This window comes from Rutilus rutilus, assembly GCF_951802725.1.
Source record: "Rutilus rutilus genome assembly, chromosome: 17".
In the NCBI taxonomy this organism is placed as follows: Eukaryota; Metazoa; Chordata; class Actinopteri; order Cypriniformes; family Leuciscidae; genus Rutilus; species Rutilus rutilus.
In genome coordinates this window covers 23,733,882-23,758,549 of record NC_140230.1, presented here as the reverse complement: position 1 = coordinate 23,758,549, position 24,668 = coordinate 23,733,882, and the positions used below count along the sequence as shown (strand labels likewise).

Sequence of the window (24,668 nt, the reverse complement as noted above, 5' to 3'; positions counted from 1 at the left end):
AGTCATTTCACTTAAATGACAATTAATAGGTAATCTTTATTGCCATTTAAGTGAAATTATTGAATTTAAATATACAAGCTTGATAAAAATGATCATTCTAGAAGAAAATTTCAGATGGCACTTAGAGGCTTTTTGCATCTGAACTCTTCAAATACATACACTAACTATAACTAGTCTATTTTTATGTCTCTACGAATTTTGTCAGAAACATCTGAGACAATTGATATTCAAAGAAATATAAGAACATCTGAGCAAAAACATTTTTCTCTGGTTTTGTGGGTGGCATAATTACATGTTAATAATCATTTGTCATTTGTCATAGTGATGTCACTATAGCAGACATTATTTCAAAGAACCAACCTGTCAGATGATCCGTGGGAGTGAGCAAGCTTGCGAAAGACAGAGAAGTATAGAGAATGACAGCGATATCTGGAGTCAAGTCCTTGACTGAACCGCAAAAGTGCTGACACACGTGCCACCCCTGAAGTGTCTATCAGTCTGCCTGGATCGCAACAGAGATAAACTAGCTTTCGGTCCCTAATGACTGAGTAAATGTGGCATCCCTGTGATAAAACATGACGTGCCACTACGCCACGCAGGAGTGAGTGATTTCAGCCTCACAACTTCATTACAAATCCAAGGACATGATCGCAGCCGGGCACATTCCTCCTCACCTCAGGCCTACACAACCAAACGCCCCTGCCAGCTTGCTCTGACAGCCCTGACAGAAGAGAGGGTCACAAGTCATGCGGCCAGGCATAAAATACAATCAACCTGCCACTGAAATGTATAGAATTAATCTTTCTCAGGCCCCTATTTCATACAGGGGCTCGCAGCCAAGTGAAACAAGCGGCAGTATCTTTACTGAGGGAGCCGAGAACGATTGCAGCCATTCAAACTCTAAAGTCACATTTTGCTGCTGCTGCCCTGGCCAGACTTTGAGTGTTTGAACTTACATCGATGCTGCTGACATAAAACGATCAATTATTAATTAAACACCTTTTTCTTTAAATTTTAGATGCACCGGAATCAAAAAATAACCTACCATCATACACCAAAAACTGGATGGCTGCACGCAACGCAGTCGTTTTTGCTGCACTGCTCGGATACAGCTTCCAAAAAGTTGCTTCTGAAATGTCTTTCTCACTTTGATTTACTGCAGAATGTTTTCTTGTAGTTTACTTTGCAACTTTGATAAGAGGGAAGGTGAAATGTTCTGCCTCGATGAGCACTGAGCGTCTTAGGTAGCGGTTGTCTGCACACTGCACATTTTCGAGCTTATTTCCACCTGTTTTTTTTTTTGTAGCTCCTAGAATAAACTGGGAATCAAATATTGTGGAATCACGCAAAATCCTGATCTCAACCATTACTTCCAAAATACCAAATTTACTAAGGTTCAATAGGCTATATTACAACATTGTGGTATTTGTTATAAGCTATCCCTGTCAAAATATTAACAGGAAGATGAAAAAAAACCTTATACTGTTTGAAGATCCCAGATTTATTATTTTAACATGCAGTAGATTTTAGTAGTGAAACTGGTTATATATAAAAAAGTTGTGTTTTCATTAACTTGCATGTTGTTCCAAAACAGAATGACTTTTTTATGTGAAACCAAATTAGATGCTAGACAGAATGGGAGGCTCAGTCACCAATCACCATTCACTTTCATTGTATTGAAAAAAAAAGACCCAAATAAAGTGAATACTGGCAGTCCATAACATTTTTTTTTTTTAAGAAAAGAAAGTCATTCGAGTTTCAACAGTAAATTTGTTCTCTTTCAACAGAAAATATGTTCTCTTTTTTTGTTCAATTCATTCTTTATATTATTTAGAATGGTCATGTTTTTTTTGTGTGTGTGTGTGTGTGAAATAGCCTATCACAATGTGATCCTTATGGCAGCTTAGAGTTACAGTATTACACTACTGACTCCTATTGGCTTAGACGAGTTGTTTTACATGCCAGAATGAACGCGGAACTAGATCCGGGGGAAAAGTCTTAAACCTGCCTGAAACTCATTTTATTAACAAACGTGCTAAAGTCCACACAATCGTTTGAGTCAGGCAGCATTATTACACATATTGCGTCAGTCTAATAGCTTGCAAAACTAGGGCTTTACGCAAAAGCTTGTTTTTCCGGTCGCAGAGCCAAATGCAACTCCTGCGTGGACTTGACTTACTAAATTTGTTTGCTGAAGGCTTGCTGTAAATTTGCTAGAATCATGATTGACAAAGATGATTTTCGGCCCATCACACGGAATCGTAGGCGCGCGACCATCTCGAACGCAAAGAGCGAGACTGTGAAACTCAGAAACGGCGCGACCGCAGCAGCCAGTGATCCCTTTCCCAAGACACGGGAGTCTATCACCAAAAACTTACAGTCACCGCTGAACGAAGACAAACGAAAATGCGGTCTCTACGACAAAATGAGGTAAGATGTAGTTTACGCCGAGACGTCATGCAACAAACGTAGGATGTTGTCGTTTTGTGGGCATTTAATGTGAGAACAGTCACAAAAACGGTGCACTGCACAGAGAGAGAGAGAGAGGCAGGATTCGCCAATGTGCATGTGGCGCTGTACAGGACACTTTTAACCCCTTTTTACCCAAAATACCATCATTTCACTTATTCGAAAGTTCCTGAAAACCTATTCCATTGAGCAAAACTAAAAAATAATAAACTGCACATAGATGATGAATCCAGGATTCTCGATCATTAGCTAAATAATTCTGCTAAATTATTTGAGATGTAACCACATTCCGGATTATGGGGGGATAAAATGTAATAAATTAAAAATTAAAATATAGGCCTACTGTCGAAAAAAAAGAGAATAGATCAATGATATGCAATATCTTGAGAGGAGGGGCATGTCCCCTTTTATGTTTTTAGAGTGCAAAAGTCTGTTCCTAAAGTGAAAATTACATTTATTTTCTCCATAGGAGAATTGATTTTGAAAAATAACTTAAAAAACGTTAAGAACATTTTCAAAGGCAGACCTACTGCGAGCTATGAAGTTGGTAATCAAAGCTATGATGTTGGTAATCAAGGGAATATGTTTTATTGAAAGCAATCAGCCCCCAAAATGTCAGCTAAGTTTTTTTTTAAATAACCAAGTTATCAGCGTAATTCCTGGTGAACTACATTTCCTATGATTCTGCAAAGAAATCTACCAATCAGAGAATAGAAACAAGTAAATCACCCCAAGAAGATATTTTGAAGAATATGGGTAACCAAACAGTGGAAGGGCCCCATCGACTTCCATAGGGTGGGGGGAAAATACTATGGAAGTCAATGGGACCCATCAAATGTTTGGTTACCGACATTCTTCAAAATATCTTCTTTTGTGTTCAGCAGAAGACAGAAATTCATACAGGTTTGGGACAACTTGACGGTGAGTAAATTATGACAGAATTGAAATTTTGGGTAAACTATTCCTTTAAGTAATGTTTAGTTTTATATTTATCTGTTTTTAATTCAATTTTGTAAATTGCAATGATTCATGAAATTGTAGTTCTTTCCCTCGTTAAAGCTGTTAAATACTTTTTTTGCTTCAAATCATAGCCGGTTGGTTTGGTTCATGGCTTATAACTCTTAAACAAAGACTTTAAAAAAAATCCCTATGGTAAAAATATCTCAGGAACCAAGGCAGCTGAAAAAGTGGGCAGGCACTGTTGCACTCAATAGGCTGATTTCATGCAGTGACCACCATTTTGAAATTAAATCCCCAGGTAAACAACAAAGTCATGGGCAGAGGAGAAACAACAGCAGGATAAACATATGAAACTTACAAGGTGGAGGAGTGTCTCTTCCAAACTTTAAAGCTTTTAAATAGGTTCGCTATTTGGAGCCACACTCTATACCAAAGATCTTATATTTACAGGTATAATTATACTACCTACTTAAAAATGTTCACGCCCTTTTAAAAACAACAACAAAAACTTGAGTGTTCTTGAATTGTGTGCTTACCATTACCAATCTTAGTTCTCTCACCTCAGCCTCATTTTCATTCCAAAACGGCGGATTGCCGGTGTTCTGACGAAAAATACGGACCAATCAGATTGTGCTACCAACACTATATTTGCATTGTTTTAATGGTAGATATGGACATTAATAAAGCCTCAAACCACACGAATATGATGCTGGTAGCACAATCTGAAAGGTAGCGTTTTTCGCTAATCGAATTGTGCTATTTCAGGCGAAAAATCAAAAAGGCCCTTTAGTCTTATTATACTCTATGGATTTTAGTTAGATACTTAGCTTTTCCTGTAATTGGCTGAGCAGTCATTTGGCTGGCTCGCCGATGTATTAGATGTCTCTTCATGGGGGAGAAGAATTTATTAAAGTAGTGTAGCAAAGTTCTTCAGCAGAGATGTTAGCATGTCTGCCTTCAAAGAATCTTAACCCAAAGTCTAAGGGACAGAACTTTATACATGAAGACTAAGGGGCTACAGACAATACTGTGTGAACATTCCACTGGAGATCCTGCAATCTACCCTGAGAAATGTTCTTTTGTTATTATAATAGCACAATTTGGTTCACACCTTTACAGACACAGACAGAGTTGATTTCACGGTGCACTTGAAATCCACACAATCTTTCAATACCAATATTGAAAAATTATTAATCTAAATAAAGAACAATAAAATGTCATTCTAAATAGTTTAATCATCATTACTGTTTTTAGTTAATGTCTTCTTTATTTCCTCCTATAGTTGCCACAAGTTGCAGGAGTCAATGCTGAGTTCTGCGAGCAGCTTCAAAAATTACAGAGGCATCCTGAACTGGTGTGTTGTAATGCTGGTGAGTCTGAATTCTGAAACAGTCACAAAGGCCGAACCCTTTTGGACTACATGCTTTGACTTGCCTACTCACTCTTCTAGTGAAACTGTGTCACAAATATAAGTGTGGGTTATAAACACTTCCTCTTGCTGCCAAAGATTAGTATTAATAATTGTTACTGCCTCTTATGCAAGTAAAAAAAAAAAAAAATTGTTATGGTTTTAAAGAAGCCAGCTTGTTGCTTAGATGTCCACTTCCCAGATCATTGGATTATTTGAATATGTCTTGTTTCTGAAAGTATATGTTTATTTAATGAATGAGCTACTTGGAAAAGTTTGTCTTTCTGTCTGAAATGGATAAGCACAATCATTAGGTCTTATGGAAGCTAAAATATCTCTTTTTGGACTTAACAGACCTAATTTTAACACAGGAAAACCCACACTAGTGAAATAATTGTATTGCGATGACACATTTTAAGTAACATCGGATGGTGTGTGGCAGTCATGTGGCATGTGAAGAATCTTTGATTAGTATGTCTGTTTATGGAGAAACACTTAATGCCAAGTGAGAACCAAAAATAAACAGCTCAAACAGCTTGTCTCTCTAAACACTAGCTGAACATGGAGGCCAGCCAGCCAAGTCCTTGTCTTCAAAACTGTGAAGAATGCATTCACGCTTTTCAACTTACTGTTAATGTGAGCTTTGAGACGACTCAATTTTGTCCTCTGCAAATATTTTCAGCCGGACTTTTTTTCCTTTCATCCATTGTTCTTTCTCATTCTGTACGTATGAATAAGTGTGTCTGTCTTCTGGATGGATTTATGGACATGAATTTCAATATATCTCTGCAAACTGTGTACAGACAGTGAATAAGGATCTTTGGAAGATTTTATTCTGGTTGTCCTGACATGTTAGCTAGCATTAGTGATGTATTCTTGTGTTGGTTTTAATTTGTTTTCTTCATGGATGTGTGTCTCTGCTTTTTTGCAGGTTTTGAGCAATGCACGCCTGTTCTTGGAAAACCTTCTAAGGTCAGTATGCATACTTTTTTTTTTTTTCTGAAACAGCCATAACATACAGTTTGAATGCTTAAAGGTTGTATCAGCGATTTCAGGCCCAAACATAAATGATCACATTCATCTAATCTTTCCTAACGACCCGCTAGCTGCCCGCCCCATAAGCATGCCGTCAAAAAAACGCGTCTCTGTAGGCAGCCTAGGCTCTGAGATCTTCACACAAAAACAGTTTGTTTCACCACCACTCAAATCGCCGACAGGGGTGGGTGTTGTGAGGTTTTGTGCTCGTGCACGGCTGCCTATGACGGCTGCACGCGAAAACCTCACAACACCCACCCCTGTCGGCGATTGGTTGGAACACTATTTGTTTTGGTTTTGAGTGGTGGTGAAACCAACTGCTTTTGTGTGCAGATCTCAGAGCCTAGGCTGCCTACAGAGACGCGTTTTTTTGACGGCATGCTTATGGGGCGGACAGCTAGCGGATCGTTAGGAAAGATTAGATGAATGTGATAATTTATGTTTGGGCCTGAAATCACTGATACAACCTTTAAAGTCTGCACGAAGTGAAATTTCACCCTATCTATTGAATGACTCATCCAGGATTTTTTTTTTTTTTTGGCCTTGTAATTTTTAATCAAAATGTCATAACTCTTAACTCAAATCTGTTGATCTGTTTTACTCGGATATATGACACAATATGGAAGAAAGGGTATGTCGGCGTCGCTACTTCCATTTAATTGCGACTTTAATGAATTAAAAATGGGAGACCAATTATTTGATCTTAAAATTGACAATATCAATATACAGTACATACTTGATTTTAATATCAATCATTCATCTTGCACAAAAGGGCACATACACCAGAATGCGGTCCTTAAACGTTTACAACTGACCTTTATCTCCAACTTCCCCATTGAGTAGGTGTCGAATGAACACAAAAGTGTTAAAACGCATTCTCTGCTCTCTGTGTTTTGAGTGTCATGCAGATGAAGATGAGTCTATAGGGTTTGTTTGATAAGTGTACAGGCCCTCCTCTCCCTGATTGGAATGAAACACTAAACCCCATGCTGAGGGAACCATATGCTGTCATCATGTTGCACACTGCTGCTTGCAGACAGTATGTATACAGCTGCCCGCTGAAACCGCCGCAAATATCTGAGGTTCAGAACAAGGGACGAATGCAGGAATAAACATATGTTGCGTCAGATGTGTAAAGGTTTGGGGAACATGTCTGTTTTGTAATTCACATCCATTTTTTTTGTGTTGTAGGTATGGGATTTTAGTGGACCCCATTGAAGTGGTGTCATTGTTCCTCAAGGACCCTTATAGCTGGCCTGCTGCATGCCTGGTCATTGGTATGTATTTTAAGGGGAGCTTAGCATATATTTCCCCCTTTGGTCTATTATTTTGTTTTCCAGACACAGGGGCATTATTAAAATCAGGCTGGCAGAGAACACTCCCACATATTCAGACAATGCCTGTTTGATTTGAAAATTGTCAAAATACTCCCTGTGTTAATCTGCTTAAATGTAGATTTTGTGTATCATTTTGCATGTTATCAAAGACAGAGAAGTATAATTGTTTTTAACCCTAAGTCTTTATGTTGCGATTTTATCTTGTTTGTAGCATGTGGTGTGATTGTACAGTGTGTGTGTGTGTGTGTGTGTGTGTGTGTGTGTGTGTGTGTGTGTGTGTGTGTGTGTGTGTGTGTGTGTGTGTGTGTGTGTGTGTGTGTGTGTGTGTGTGTGTGTGTGTGTGTGTGTGTGTGTGTGTGTGTGTGTGTGTGTGTGTGTTCTGGCCGTCTGCCCTGTTGTAAGGTTCATCCTGAGGGTATAATTTTTACCCTTGTCTGTTTCATTACAGGCTGCAAAAATTCTTTTATTACTAAAACTTGCATTTGTTTTTTGAAATATGATCATATTTGACATCATAACAATTTGTTTCTTGCAGTTTCTAATGTTTTTATACTCGTGGCATTGTACACAGAGAGGAAACTAGCCATGGTGAGTTCAAAAGCCATTTCTACGTTTAATCTGTTTATCATAATGAATAAAGCCATTGTCATAAAAATGCAAGGGTTCAGTCACTTCACATAGTATAATTTGGCGTTTGAAATTACATTGAGGGGTTGTGAAGAGTTCAATTTAGAGGGCGAATTTGATTCATTGCGTTTTAAAAACCCTGACATATTTGAGAGAGCTTGCAAATGTGAACTGAGTATCAGCACATTTACTCAACTGGCTGAATTGAAACTGAATGAACTTATAAACAGTTCAGGCATTTTGCTGATGTTGTGTAAGACTTGCATAAAAAAATTAAGTGTAGGGCATTTTTATGTGCAAAAACATCTGTTTTATGTTCCTGGGGCTTTGGTTGTTTTATGTCATTTCTTAATTTGTCAGATTATGTTATTATCTAGGCGATTTGTGTTTTGATATCTGTGTTTCGTGATTATAGTGCTTGGCTGTGTGTGTTTTTGTTGTTTGGTCTGATTGTGTTGTCATCAGACATGTTATAATTGACTCTTTGGTGTGTTTTCCAGGGGTTGATCAGTGAGAAGGTCGGCCTGCTGATCTACATCTTTATTTTAACAGTCGTCTTATGTTTTCCGATGGTTGTTGTGTTGAAGCTGCCATCTATTACACCAGGTGAGACTGTACATTATACACACACTTTCATGGTGCATTGTGTACATAATACGACACAATACTTACACAAACACATACACTCTTTCCCCGCCATTGACGAAAATTTCCATCATTTGCGAGAAAACGCTTGCCCGCCAATGATGGAATTTTCCGGCTTTCCGTGTTTTCGCTTTTATACGGAAGGGGGCGTATAAACTCTTCTGAAAGAGTACTGAATCTCCTGATCAAAACACATGCGAAGAAGATGCAGAAACCAGCCATATCATAAAATAACGCAATCACCAACATTAAAAAGCATATATATCAAAACTACCAAATGAAATGTCTACCCAGGACTAGCTATAGGACCGTGCAAGCATTAGGGGTGTTGATGGACACTATGTTTTGATCATCGTTCTAAATTTGATCCGGATGTAGTCTTTGACGAAAACGTAATTTTCTCAGATATTTGTTTAAAATTTAGCTTTTTTTATGAAACTTACCCACATTCAAGAGTTGATAATAAAAGAATGCATAAATCTAGAATAAAGTGTTTATATATATATATATATGATCAAAATGATCAAAAAACTCTTCTTTTTTTTTCTTTTTTTTACGTTGGCAGGGAAAGAGTTAAAATCATATTTGAGATCTCTAGCCGATATCAAAATGAAATACTGTAATATATTGCATACTGATACAGTATACTGTAAATTATAATATTGTGGTATATTATTATTTTAAATATATATAAATGAATACTATAACTTCAATTGTATCATTTAAAATTATTGATTTTAGTTTTTAGTGTTTTATTAACTTATTCAAAATAGTGTAGAAATCGAATATCAGAATAAAGAAATGCATCTCAAATGTATTCATTCACTTTTTTCTGGATAAGCATCAGCACAAATAGAAGATCATTTTAATGATCTTAATTAATTTAATGAATTAATTTCGACTATAATATGCCTATCATGTGATCAGGTGATCCAGCAGAAAGGATTGGGCACAAGCAAATTATAAATTACAGACTGAACTAATCCACCTTTATACCAGCATTCAGATCCCATGTGTCCAGCTGGAATGTGAATTGTATTTTTATTCACAATACTATATAGAGCAGTATTTTGCAGTATCAAAACATTGTTGGATCAGAGCCACAGCCTAATGATTATCTGTGGTGCTCATGCAGTAAATGCAGGTTTGAGTCTGACCCTCATTGTGTCGTGTTTAGTGATAGACTGATATATTTAGCCATTTCAAATTTCAAACCTGAATTCAGAGGCAATATAATGATGCATTTTTGTAGGAAATATAATCCCTCACTTCCTCCTCTCCATACCACAACTTTCACTGGCTCTTCTGTCCGCTCTCATCTGTTTGCACTACGGGAGGTGAAAATGTGCCTCCATCTGTCAGCCTAGTACTGTACACACTGCTCCTGTACCAGACAGCCAGGTCATTTCACAGGCCGTCGGGGCCTCTGCTGGTCCTACAGCCCTTGAGTCCATCTCTCTAGGGCATAGACGCACTCCAGAGCCCCTGCATGGACCATTTCCACCCAACATATGGCTGCTATTGATAAAGCAGTGTTGGAGGGAGCATTTGAATGTGAGCCAGCTCTGTGCACGCTAGAGTGGTGATGGGCTATGAGTCTGGACGTGCTGGGTCATGTGACTATAAGTTATGAACTATTGAAAGGGGACATGCTGCGGTGTTGTGATGGAAGTGTATTTGCATTACAAACCTCTTGTGTTCCTATTTCCAGGTATTAAAAGGAAGTGGTGAGTTCTGTTTATGCAGAATAGTTCTTTCTAATAGCGTGTTTCTGTCATTGTGTCCTCTTTATGCAGTCGGAGGGGCGTTTGCCTTAGGAATCTACACCATCCTGTTTTTGAAATTGTACTCGTATAAAGATGTTAACAGGTGGTGCAGAGAAAGAACACAAGCAAAGGCCCGCACCCTCTCCAGATCTCTTTCATGTGAGTAAATACATCCACTCCTCATCAAATATTACGTGCAGAGAGCAATATGAAGGGTACGAAATACATATACAGTACTGTGCAAAAGTCTTAGGCATGTTAATACTCCCCCCCCCCCCCCCCCCCCCCCCCCCTTTGCAGGAAGGTTTCTTCAAGCATCTTGGAGACGTTCCCGTAGTTCTTCTGGATTTAGTTTGTCTCAGTTTTTTCTGTTTCTTCATGTAATCACAGACGGACTCGGTTATGGTGAGATCAGATCATACCGGCTGTTGTGAGATTCCTTGTGCATACAGAAATCTCACTGGATTATTACAATTAATGGCAAAAAGAATGTTTGGAAATGTAAACTGATATTTCCTATTGACACACTACAGCAAAAGATATATATAACTGACTTAAGATATAATTAACATGCCTAAGACTTTTGCACAGTACTGTATATTGCTAGTTTAATATATTTAGTGCACTATATGGCCAAAACTGTGATGACATTTTTGTCGCCCCCTATTAGCTATAATAAACACTATGTTGCTCTATGGACATTGTTCCATCCCCTGTGATGAGGGTGCACCATCCATAAAAATTGTTCCTGGTCTTTGTGAATTTTGGCGATCGTTCTGCAGTGAACAATGTGATGTTTGTGCTGAAAAAAGGCTGAAGGAAAATGTACTCTCCCTCAAGTTGTTCGATACCTGTATGAGTTTCTTAATTCTGTTGAACACAATAGAAGATAGTTTAAAGAATGTTGGTAACCAGACAGTTGACTGTAGTCATTGACTTCCATAGTTTTTTTTTTCCTACTATGGAAGTCAATGGCTACTGTCAACTGTTTGATTACTAACATTTTTTAAAATATCAACTTTTGTGTTCAACAGAAGAAAGAAACTCATACAGGTTTTGAACAACTTTAGGGAGAGTAAATGATGACTACATTTATTTATTTGTACTAAATTTTCACTATCCCTTTAATTCTTGCAGTTGCAAGATTGCAAAATCCTGGAGGGACAGGTTATAGGATTAATAGTGATCATTTTATTTATGTCCTTGGGGTTTGGTCGAGAGTTCAATATGTTTTGCAGTAAATGTTCTTATTCTTTAGCTGAACGTCAGTTTTAATTGATATTAGAAGCAGATTTGTTAATTTCTTTAAAAATTCCTTTGTTTTTAGGTCCATCAACTCAATCTGCATCCAGTGGAATGCATTTACAAGTGTCTTATCCAGGAAATCTCTCTCTCAGGGGTAAGCTACAGTATGGCTTAAATTTTATTTAAAGGGATAGTTCACTTTGAAATTAATTTTTGATATGTTTTAGCTTACCTCAAGGGCATCCAAGATGTAGGTGTCTTTGTTTCCGCAGTAGTTTCAATTTTGATATTTTTAGGTCAAACCGTTCTTGTCTGTCAGTCATATAATGCAGGTCGATGGTCATTGTCTCAAAACACAAGCACAGAGTCCAAATTAAAACAATTCCCCATCGTCCAAATGAAACAATTCCCCATCATAAGTACACATTGATGGCCTAAGACACTAAACGAGCGGTTTGTGTGAGAAAACGAACAGTATTTATATCGTTGTTATCTCTTGAAAACAGCACACGTCCAAATGATCTGACGGCACGGGCGGGTATAGATATATACATAGATGTCGCTTGGCTACGGTTTCGTTCCAATGAACTGCAGTAGCCAAGGCGACATCTATGTTTATATCTATACCCGCCCGCGCCGTCAGATCATTTGGACGTGTGCTGTTTTCAAGAGATAACAATGATATAAATACTGTTCGTTTTCTCACACAAACCGCTCGTTTCGTGTCTTAGGCCATCAATGTGTACTTATGATGGGGAATTGTTTCATTTGGACGATGGGGAATGTTTTAATTTGGACTCTGTGCTTGTGTTTTGAGACAGTGACCATCGACCTGCATTATATGACTGACAGACAAGAACGGTTTGACCTAAAAATATCAAAATTGAAACTACTGCGGAAACAAAGACACCTACATCTTGGATGCCCTTGAGGTAAGCTAAAACATATCAAAAATTTATTTCAAAGTGAACTATCGCTTTAAGGCAATACAATTTCATAGTTCTGCTTTGTTGAAATACAGAATAGTGTTAGACACAGATGCTTACACAGTCATTGTTATTTCCAATCATAATTAAAGATTTTATTTTATTTTCATGATATCTAGCAATAATTTTGTCAGTGTCAAATACTATGACCTGAGAACATGTAGTTAGTATTTTGACTTATTTTTCTTTTCTTTTTTTCAGATGTGTATTATTTTGTTTTTGCTCCAACCCTGTGCTATGAGCTCAATTTTCCCCGCTCCGAATCCATCCGAATGGGATTTCTCTTCAGGAGGCTCTTTGAGATGGTAGGCGATTGGCTTGGACATATTCCTGACGTTATCGACAGTTCTTTATATTGATAAGTTGTGCTTCCAGATTTGTTCATAGTATATTATGACTTGTTTATTGTGTGAATATTGCATTCTTGCCTAAATCTGCAAATGGCAATAAATCATAGGAATTAGCTTATTGTTTGCACACAATTGCCGGGAGTCATGGCAGGAATATATGAGGGTAATTTTTATTTATGAAAGTGCTTCTTGTTAGAGCATTACTTTCTTTTATAGCTGTGGCAAATTACAAATTTAATTCACACACACACACTCTCTCACATACACACACACACGCTTCTATTGTTAACATTTTAGTTTTATATTTAGTGAGAAATTAAAATCAGTTTCGCTTGTCTGTTACAGTTTCTCCTCACACAGTTATTGGTTGGTTTAACGCAGCAGGTAAGCATCACAGTGCATTTGGTAATCACATCAAGCCTCAATTTTCATGTCTGTGAGACATTTCATATCTAATGTTCTTTTTATTGTCTTTCAGTGGATGGTGCCAATCATTCGAAGTTCAATGAAGCCATTGCAGGTGTGTTCATGTGCTTTATCTTCTGTTTTTCAGTGCTTTAAGAACAAGCACGTTTTAATTCTATTTTTCATTTTTGTCAGGAAATGGACTACTCTAGAATGACAGAGCGTCTGCTTAGACTGGCAGTAAGTTAAACAAACTTTAAGGTCAATGTTTCCTTCTCAGAATAGAAACACAATCCTGTGTTCCGATTTTTGCTTACATCGGTGTTGTTTAGATGAAAGAAATGAAGCATGAAACAAATTATGGAGTAAATACTGCTATCTATTTTTATACTAGGTGCCCAACCATCTCCTCTGGTTGATTTTCTTCTACTCGTTTTTCCATTCCTCAATGAACTTTGTGGCTGAGCTGTTGAGGTTTGGAGATCGGGAATTCTACCGTGACTGGTGGTGAGTGATGTTATCTTCTTTTGGATGTCTTTACAGTTATTTCTCTTAGTAAAAGCTTTATTTGAGCGGCGAGGGGGGGGTACCACTTCCACACCGTACTGCGTTTGATGGGCTTTGAATGCAGTCAATCTGGTTTATATGCGCCATCTCTCCCTCTTCCACTTCCATTTCACACTGTACGTAGAGTTTTAGTCTCAGATGGATTGTGACACTGTGTTTCTTTTAGGAACTCCGAGACGATAACATACTTCTGGCAAAACTGGAATATTCCTGTGCACAAGTGGTGTCTCCGGTGAGTGAACAGGGGTTTTGAAAGAGACCGCAGACAGCTGTTGGGAGGCGAGATGAAATACGACACAGTAAAACTCACAGAGACCATAATGAAGAGAGACTATAATGTGATCTGTCCACAAGAAATATATGGTTATTTATAGTTCAGACTGGCTGTGAGTTTATGTGCTTCTCTCTCCTGTTTTCAAAGACACTTTTACAAGCCGTTGATGCGAAGAGGTGCTGGCAAGTTACTGAGCCAATCAGCTGTATTTTTCGCCTCTGCTTTTTTTCACGAGGTGAGATGTGCATAAATCACACACTGTTTTAAATATTCTGTCGGGTCATGGCAAATTAAAGTTAACAGTCTAAGCAGGGTAACAACCTGTGTGAATTATTCTCATTTTAGAAAAGTGCTACTTCTCATAAGCAAAATCAATACACAGTAATATTTCAGAAGCTAGTGTGTTTACTTTGAATATTTTACTATTAATGTCATTAAAATACCTCCCCTGCCAAAAACCATTATGTACTGCTCACTTAAAGTTAATCGTAAAAAACACTATTATATTTTTAAATGTAATCTTGAAAATTCACTTGTAACATTTAAACAATTGATTTTAGTTGTTAGTGTTTTTTTTTTTTTTTTTTTTAGACAAAATTATACAATGTTAAATATCATTTGTCAGTTATATGAAGCTGAGTTATAAGAAAGAATTTTAAAACTGAATCTTCACTTAAAAAAAAATTATGATGATGATGATTGTCTTTGTCCTGCAATAAGTCTTTGTTATGTGTTAAATGTTCTGACACCGAGGACCATGTTGGAAATAAGTGTTCACACTTTAACATGCTATCCTTTGGATTATGTTGTCTGTCAAATCCAAAATAAATCAAATCAAATCAACTAAAAAAAAACATAAATGTACTCAAATTTATAAAAGAAATCAAATAAAATTGGAGACCTTTGAGCATTGCGGGAAGCAGCTGTTCTTTGAAGCAGCTGTGGTTTCTAGAATAATTTGTAAAATTTTAGATGTTCCCCACTCCCGAGGCGTCGTCTCATTTCCCTGACTCAGAAGCAGGTGCCCGGCGTTTGGCTGGTAGCCACCGTTCTTCAGAGGAGATGAAGGTCAGAACGGAGGGATGAGGAAGATGAAGAACAGGCTCCTATCAGGCTGCTGTTCTCTGTGATAAGCTGTGAGCTGAGCTGGGGGAAGGGAGAGAGAGAGAGAAATCAGAGAGGAAGATGTGTCCAATCCGCAGGTGCAGGCAGATAGTATTCTTAACCGTCTTATTAAAAAACATTGACCTTCACAAGGCACCTCAGAACCGGACCCAGGATCACAGTAATGACTCAGAAAGCTCAGATGGAGAGTGAAGTTTCATCTCAGGAATATCTAAAACTGGAGCTGTAAAGATGATTTAGTGAGGGGTAACAGGAAGGCCAGTGTTCCAAGACCCCTGGAGTTCAATAGAGGTTAAGAACCTGGTTAAAGGACGCAACAGCAGTGCTCAACCCTTCAGTGCTTAATCAATATTTGATGGTGTTATTATGGGAAGTTATCAGCTTCATATAACCTGACAAAGTTTCATACATCACTCTTTAGGATTTAAAAAGGACACATTATGCGCTTTTACAAAGTATTGATTTTGTTTTTGGGGTCTACTAAAATAGGTTTCAGGCTTTAATGTTCAAAAAAACAGTATTTTTCACATATTTTACATTGTTGCAGCACTTCTTTTTCCAGTCTGTCAGTAACGCTCTGTTCAGTTACCGTCTCTATGAAGCCCCCCTTTCCGAAAAGCACAATGTGCTCTGATTGGTTGGCTGGACCAGTGTGTTGTGATTGGTCAACTGCTTTGAACGAGTTTTGGAAATGTCATTCCCCTTACTATAACCACGAGTTTCAACACATTACTAACGCAGCTTAACCAGGCCACACCCTTTTTTTGGGGACTCGCTTCCTCTGTGAGTTGGCTTTGATAACTTCCTTGTTCTCTAAACTGCAGGTTTAAAATGCATAAATGTAAAAAATAAAAAATGCGCAAAACTAAATCCTTTTAGAAACACTTACCTATCCATCACTCGGGAGTTTAAGGTGTTTAATGTGTATATATATCTCTCTTTCTGTCTGCAGTACCTGGTCAGTGTCCCACTCAGGATGTTCAGACTGTGGGCATTTATGGGCATGATGGCACAGGTATAAATATTTAATCTTTACATTCAAAAATTACGCATTTATGGTCATGCATTCGTGCATAAGAAAACCATATATTATGTTTGTGATAATCATCTAAGCAGGTAGCTGAGCTATGAAATGAATGCAATCTTTTTTATATCGATACATAGTACCTTTTTCAGTTTACAATAAAACAGTTCTTTATTTCAGCTCCCACTGGCATGGTTTGTGGCCAGGTTTCTTCGGGGAAACTATGGAAATGCTGCCGTGTGGCTCTCACTCATTATTGGTCAACCTATCGCAGTTCTGATGTATGTTCATGACTACTACGTCACCCACAACCAGGATGACCCGACAGTCACTGAAGCTCTGTAATCACACTATAAAGCCCGATCGGCTGAGTTTGATCGTGAACTCGGCTAAGCAGCTACCCTTCGAAATATTGCTGTAAGACTATAGGCTACATACTGCAGTGGTACATGCTGGAGTACATTGATACAGTTGAAGATTCCCGGTACAGTCAGGTTTCCATGAAGTCTTCAAATAAATTCTCAGCTCTAGGCTGTTTTTAGACCTTTATGAACAATTACAACAGCCAATCTATGCAAATCTTGCCTAGAACTCTAACTAGAAATGCACAAGAGTCTTTAGGGTTCTGAATATGACTCTACAGGTGTCAAGTGCTTGTTTTAACTTCACTAAATGAAACTGGACATATTATTTGATGGTATGTTACATGCATTACTAGTAGGACTTTCTCACACTCAGGTCCGTGTCCTGTCACTTTATTAGCATTTTAACATTTTCTTACAGTTCAAAAAATATTGTGAAAACTCCTTAAACGAACATTAAGGTCTACTATACAAATGTGTTGTTGTTCTTTTTAAGTGCCAGTCCATAAATCTACATAATGCGATGCAATATGTAAAGAGATTATGTACAGACAGAAATGTGTGTTTTTTTTTTTTAATGAATAGGCTATATTTTAAAAGCCACATGCGGCCAGACACTTTAATTGCTGACGTGATTGTTTTTTTGCAAAGGGATGAGAGAGAAAATGTTTGTTAAATCCTAAATGTTACGTCCATTATTTTTATTTCCATCTTTTATATGTTTTAAATTATATTGAATTGCATTTTTGTGTATCTAACTGTTGTACAGTACACTGTTGAGATGCCATCTGCGCTCCATTGTCGGCATTATGGTACCTACTCATCAAAAGTGCGCCACCCTGTGGGGACTGTTGAGAATAAACAACCCTGCAAATGATGCTACTGTGGCACCATTATTTGTTTTTGTGGAGGCATTTATCAAGCGTAATTGTATTCACTGGAGAGAACCGGATGCATTGTAATCTCGCAGTGTGATATTTTTCACAGATCAGGCCCTTCCAGTGCAATTTGTCCTCACATGATGAGGGTGCCAGATCCTCACAATCAGTGCAAGTTTGTGATAAATGGCTTTGGAGATAAGTCTTATAATAGCCACGGGTCATATTGTATGAACATCCTATCGTGTTTGCCGCAGTGCAACAGACGCACTTCAAGAGCTTTTGCTATCTAATAGGCTTGATAGTGCTTTGCTGTGCTGCGATCTGTTTAGTATACATTGCCATACATACAAGAGATTGGAATGGCCGAAGAATGATTACAGCGCAGAAAATCAATGCTGTAGCCTGTATGTCACTGTTTATTTAGCTAAACAACTACTATCAAGTTTAAAACATTCCCACTTTGGACTAATGTTTATTACAATAAATGTAGCTATTGTAGGTTTGCTGTCGTTCAAAAGTTTGGGGTCAGTTAGATTTGAAGAATTTTTTATTCAGCAAGGATGCATTACCCAGATAGCACACGTATGTCTGCAAGATTTCTGTTAAATATCACGTCATCTGGAAAGCATCTGCTGTTTACTAACATCTGATAGACATCCTTAAGATGTCAGTTTAACATACATTCTAAATCATTACATCTTTAAGACATTTTCTAAACGTATATTTGACATCTGAAAGGAAACGTCCTATAGATGTATTGCAGATGAGCAAACACATCTTCCAGATGTAAACACGCACATCAAATAGACATCTCCGTAATGTACGTGTGCTATCTGGGAGGCTACATTGACAATTTACAATAAGGTACAATAAAGTCACTGACAATAAAGACTTATAATATTATAAAAGATTTCTATTTAAAATAAATGCCATAATTTTGAGCTTGAAACGCTGACAAACATTTCTGAAGGATCATGTGACTCTGATGATGGGTGCATTCACGCCATGTCGTAATTACGAGATACAACTTGTAAAAAGTGTTCAAGACCTCGTCAAGCTCTCAGAAAATTCCCATCTTACAAGCTTTAATATGAGCTCTAGAGGTTGTCTAGAGAGGACGTGAACGCTTTTTACAAGTTGAAATCTCGCAGTTACAACATGGCGTGAACACAACATCATATTGGCATTGATAGTGTTACAACATGGCGTGAGTACAGCATTTGGCTGCTGAAAATGTAGTTTTGCCAAGAATAAATGTAGCCTTGGTGAGCATATAAGAGATTTCTTTCAAAAACATTAAAAATCGTACCTATCCCAAACTTTTGAACGGTATAGTGAAGTAATAATACTGTCTTCATGTGCTAGCCTCTCTGAAATTTCCTACTTCCCACTTCTGAAGTCCTGATTACAAGCTTGTTGCGTTCAAGTGCTTGTTGTCGGAAATAGGAAAGATGAAGGACGCGTTTATTCTTGCTTATTTCTTAAAAATCTTGTACAAATATTTAATTTTGAATAAAATTTTGTCCCATTCATTGACAACATTTATAAACATACATTGCGCTATCTAGATGGTCAAATACATGCAATTGTATAAAATAATACACACGCTGTGTATAAATCATACAACTCAATATTTATGCTATATAGCAAATATGCACTACTTTAACGACAAGACAAGGCGATGTAGCTGTTGGGGGAAAAAACTAATTGAGCATAGGCCTACCTGTCACAACAGCAATTGTTCTGCCCTTCATCCACCCTATTAGACTAGACATCGAGATTCAGTGTATGAATCTCAATAATGGTGACATGTTTCATGCTGCAGTGTATTCTGGGTGCCTCATCCATGGCTCCCAGAATGCACTGCAGCATGAAGCATGTCACCATTGTTGAGATTCATATGCTGATTAGTTTCACAGACAGGGCTTAGTTCTGGCTTTAGTTCAATTATGACATTTAAGTAGCTTTTATAAATGTTCCTTAGAACAATACATTTCGGTTTGCATCTTGAGATTATGAGAAAACTATGGCACTGAAATATTTTAAGAAATGTCTGTGCAAGTTTCTTTTAGTTAAAACAGCTCAAACATGCATTTTAGTCTAGGCTTAAGCCTAATGTCTACAGTAAGTGAGTCTAATAGACACAGGAATTAAAAATGCTGGTAACACTTTACAATAAGGTCTCATATGTTAACATTATTTAATGTATTAACAATTACAGCAGCCAGAGAAAAACTAATATTAAAGAGATCAACTAAAGCGAACACCGATCACCATAATAGTGACTCCAAACGAAACATTTAACGAAACATCTAAACCTCCTGTTTATTCTCAATAAGAACTCTTATAATAAGAAGTCAATTTGGCTAGTAAGTGAAGCTGGTAATGCTATTTGTGGGGTTGTCGACGTCCAGTGCCCGCTGGGAAAATTCCTGCTAAAAACTTTATAAGAATGTTGTGGGATAACATTTCTTAAAACATTTCTAGCTGGGTTGAGAGGGCGTTCATGTCCAATCTTCAACTAGGAAACTCGTATTTACAAGAATTCTGATAGCACGTGAATGAAGCATTAATATTTGTTAACAAACAATGTTACGGTGTGGTGATTGCTGGTTGGACTGTTCATATCTATTTTTCTTTCCTATTTTTATTCACCTCTGGTAAGATGACTCGAGGCGCGTGGGTCATTTCCAGGGCTCTGACGGAACTGTCAATTCTTTTGCTGCACCAGAAGAGAAACAGAGACACTGGACATTGATGTATTATCCTACAGGGAGGAGATGACGTTTTTTCCACTCTGAAAAAGGTACCCTGTGTTCAGCTATATGTTATACAGTTCAGCACTCAGCAGATAATTGGCCTGTATTCAAGACGTTCATTCCCTGTGAAATTCTGCCAGGCAGCCAAAAACAGTGGTTAAAATATTAAGCACAATAAAGTTTTAAACCACACAAATTCTTTCATCTTTCTAATCAAGCATCTAATACATGAATAGTCCTTTAATAAGAGTGTTTATCTTTGTTTTTGGACTCATTCAGTGCCTATTATCTTTAAAGGGGCTATTATGTTTAAAGATGTCTGCAGTGTGTTTCATTTTCAATGGAAACCTCATTTCACCAATGGGCACCTCATTTCTAATTACTATTTTAAATGCATTGTCACATTTTTACCTCCAGTGATTTTTTTTACTGTAAGGCTGGAAGCTATGCTGCTATTTTGAACCAATAATCGGAACCAAAAAAGCAGTTGACGAGCATAATTAATTTGACTCCATATAATTATTCTGACTCCATTATAGTTGTTGATATTCTTTAACCTCTTATTCTTTGAAAGTAAAAGTCTTTCTTAGAACTGATCAGAAAACGTAGGATTTAACCTGAACATTTTGATAACAAAAGTTACAATCACTTTAGCTTCCAGCATTATCAGTGGTAAAAGGAAATATTTTCAAAGCCTTTAAAGCAGGCAACGTTATTTAAGTTACATGTTTAAATAGAATGGAACAACTTAGAAAAACTTAGTTGACAATTAATGCTGTGCAGAAGAGGAAGAGAAACTGCCTTTTTTGTGAGCTTACACACCAGTGTGTGGGAACGGCATGAGTGGCAGCCTAGATTAACAGTTACCTTTCCTTCTTATACCCTGAGCGAAGCATTGTTAACCATGAGTGGAATACTAACACCAAAACCAACTGACAAGAAAGCAAAGACCATAAACCTGAAGGCAAATGGGTGGTTTTGATCAATAGGGGGAGAAGAAAATTAACATCTTGTTCTCAATATGTGTTATAGCAATAGTACCTATACTGTACATTAGGATACTTTAACATGTCTATTAAGTTCACCACAATTGAATTCAGTTTATAAACTAACAAGATGACACCAAACATAATTTGTCCTGTGTAGCAAATTGCACAGATGTGTTTTAGGGGTGCAAGCGACTCTACCTCCCAAGACAGAACCATCCTGTGCCTGGATTGTCCAAACAGTCCTTAATTAGCATATTGATGAGTCCCTTGTATCAGAAAGGGATTACCATACTGTGATGATGAAGGGCATTGTCTCACATTCAATTTACAAGTATACCTTTAAAGGGACTACTGATGTATTAGTGTAGTAAAGAGTTCCACCCATATTCACTCAGCCTTACACTACATTACAATGTAGGTTTATTTTTAAGTCAATTTCTGTATAAGCACATTAAAGTCTGGGTAACAAAAAAGCTGAATTGGATGTTTACACTGTTATAATTCAGAGGGGGAAAAAATCCATGTTGAATTTATGACCAAAATGTTTGTCCCACTATATGGAGTAAGTTGTCACGATGGAACCTGCCAATGAACAGCAATATGTTTTCCAGCTAAATTTAAACATTAAAACATGTTGCTATCAAACGAAACTATTTATGAAACAGAAACAATGTAAAGGATAACAAACACATTTCAAACCATTGTTTTGGCAAACAAATTTTGCAATTAATTTACACAGATGAGCCAAAACATTATGACCATCTGCCTAATATGCTGTCGGTCCACCTCGTGCTGCCAAAACAGCGCCGACCTGCAGAGGCATGGACTCTACAAGACCCCTGAAGGTGTCCTGTGGTATCTGGCACCACAGCGTTAGCAGCAGATCCTGTTGTCATCACGACAGACGTTTCACTCACATGCCATGGTAGCTCAAAACAAGGGGTCTATCCCATTCTAAAATCCATGTTCATGTTAAGGGCGTACGTCAAGTACTTTGTGCCCTTTCTATATGGAGCAGTCCATGTGTGTTACCTTGAATCCCATAGGGGCATTTTGTCGTCGTCATTACAATGGACGCCTCACTCACGGGCTGGGTCAATGTCATGGATGTTGCCCAGTCCAGGTTCTTTGGGGAAGCCCCTCATCTCTTTTGGTACAATCTTGGTACAAGGGCTGTCTTTTTAGCACTAAGACTCTTCCCAGATCTCAGTGGCTACCATGTGTTGGTGCGGACGGACAGTACATCAGTAGTCACCTAAATTATAACCAGGGTGGGATGCATTCGCGCACCCTGTTCAGGCTGGTGCAGCAGATCCTGCTCTGGGCAGATTTAAACTGCTCTCCCTGTGGGTAGTTTACATCCCAGGACACCACAATATGGGAGCAGACATCCTGTTGAGGCAGGGACTGAGTCCTGGTAATTGGCGACTCTACCCTCAAGTAGTGGAGTCCATATTGCAGAATTTGACCAGGTGGAAGAGGACTTGTTTGCCTCCTAGGAGTCAACCCACTGTACCCTTTGGTTCTCTTTCTATCCTCCAGCTCATCTAGAGCTGGATGCCATGCAGAGATGTGGCCGAGGTTGCGTCTGTGCACCTTGCCCCCTATCGTTATGCTCCTGGGAGTTCTGGCGAGGGTCCGTCAGGAGGGGCTGCGACTAACATTAGTAGCTCCATTTTGGCCAGCCCAAGTACTGTTTGTGTGGACCTGGTATCTCCCCTGGAAGGCTCTCCATGGAGATTTTGACCAGGAGGTACCTTCTGTCCCAGGCTCGTGGGACAACTTTTCACCCCCAACCAGAGATTTTGAAGCTGTGGGTCTGGCCCTTGAGGGGTACTAGCTCATAGATTCCGGTCTCTTAACCAAAATCATTGATACCATTCTCAACACTAGTGCTCCTTCTACTAGAAAGCTGTATGCTCATCTTTAAACCAGCTGACTGCCCGGTTGGTTCAGTCCTGGAGTTTCTTCAAGAGCATCATTCAGCTAGGCTTACCCCCGCTACATTTAAGGGGCTTCGGTGGGGAAACATTTCAGACAGACAGACGGTTGGCGTCTATCTGCAGACCGCGGGTTCTTTCAAGAGATCTCTCAATTGTATTAAAAGGGTGGTCAGTTACTCCTATTGAACCCTTAGGCTGTGTCTCTACCAAAGCGTTTTTTTCATTTTTCCAATTTTCTTTCAATGGGAGCTCCGCGTTTTTAAAACGGCAGGAACTTAACGAGGTGCTGAGATTATACATAATAGATTGGTTACGTACTTAATTGCATCACCTGACTTCATCCTATGCCAGTGATTTGCTGTGTACTACAGTACATGTGACTCACCGGCACACTGTGTCTCGTTCCCATTCTCAGGAAATCAGGTTATATAAACCAGAGACATTTTGCTCATTAGTGTACATTTGTAACATTTAAAACATCTGACAACTTGCCCCACCCTGACATTTATGAAAAATACAAAGAACAGAATTCCCAAAAATGAATTATTTAAATTTCGAATTAGGTGTTTGTGTAATTGTCCTTTTTTCTTGAAACCTTAGTGAGACCTAGCCTTTTTTAGGTTAGTTATTATTTGATTTTTAAAATGAACTCTTAATAGTGACAAAATGTAATGGTTGACTGCTGAACAGTTATTCCGTAATCACCAGGGCTCAGAATAATTTTGAATAACGTGTGTGACTTTCAAAAGTTTACAGGCATATTGTAAATGCCACATACAAATATGATTCACATGCTTCCAATGCTGTTAAACAAATTTGAGACAAAAAAGGATAGCACACAGTTCAGTTTTTTTTTTAACTCACTCTCTGTCACATTTGAACTTAGCTTACAGACTTCATATCTTTAGTTGGAGAAATTTCGGAAACATCAGGACAGAGACCTGGCAGATGGTGATGGATGTGTTTCCAGACAGGAAATGTGGAAAAAGTGTCGACATGTCCAGCAGTATTAATACATCCTGTTCTTTTATTTTAGCTATCTTGCTGGCATTCTGACACCTTAAAAAAAATATTTTAGAGGACTTATGCAGATATTTTATCAAGTTGATCAACTTATAACTTTGCATTATATGCATTATTTATTTATTTTCCAGCCCCAGTGCTACTGTAAAATTTAAGGCTACATTTTCATTCAAATAATCGTAACATTGTATTTAATGTATGTTCACTTTTATTTCAGTAAACCAAACAATCACAATGAAAAGTTTCATATCCCAGAATCCACTGTTTGTAATGTCAGGGTTTATCCAAACTAACTCAAACTTCCTGTGAGCCAGAGGATGAAGGGAGGGAAAGAAACAACAAACGAGTGAAACAGAGAGGGATAGAAAAAGAGACGTGCAGCACAGACAAGGTGGAGAGATGTTCTCCTTTTTGCCCCTTCAAGGTGAAGAAGTTCAACATGTTTATAGCACAAGGGATTTGGTTTTCATCATTTAAGGTTCTTTAAG

General features: G+C 38.0%; 1 protein-coding gene across 1 annotated transcript; it reads left to right on the top strand.

The window, feature by feature from the left end:
* The first annotated feature begins 1,946 nt into the window (after window positions 1-1,946).
* On the top strand, window positions 1,947-17,462 carry dgat1b (diacylglycerol O-acyltransferase 1b). Its single transcript, XM_084385044.1, has 17 exons — window positions 1,947-2,430; window positions 4,712-4,799; window positions 5,769-5,809; window positions 7,064-7,149; window positions 7,745-7,797; window positions 8,337-8,442; window positions 10,278-10,406; window positions 11,575-11,646; window positions 12,680-12,783; window positions 13,174-13,212; window positions 13,307-13,348; window positions 13,429-13,473; window positions 13,628-13,740; window positions 13,967-14,032; window positions 14,222-14,309; window positions 16,152-16,214; window positions 16,404-17,462. Exons 1-17 carry the CDS (start codon window positions 2,222-2,224, stop codon window positions 16,566-16,568), a joined length of 1,509 nt encoding a protein of 502 aa, XP_084241170.1. The 5' UTR covers window positions 1,947-2,221; the 3' UTR covers window positions 16,569-17,462.
* Window positions 17,463-24,668: the final 7,206 nt, after the last annotated feature.

Excerpts from the sequence above, each read along its gene's own strand:
- dgat1b (XM_084385044.1), top strand. The coding sequence starts at position 2,222 with ATGATTGACAAAGATGATTTTCGGCCCATCACACGGAATCGTAGGCGC. Across the intron at positions 12,784-13,173 it reads TCAGGAGGCTCTTTGAGATG|TTTCTCCTCACACAGTTATT; the intron begins GTAGGCGATTGG and ends TGTCTGTTACAG. Across the intron at positions 13,474-13,627 it reads AGCGTCTGCTTAGACTGGCA|GTGCCCAACCATCTCCTCTG; the intron begins GTAAGTTAAACA and ends TTTTTATACTAG.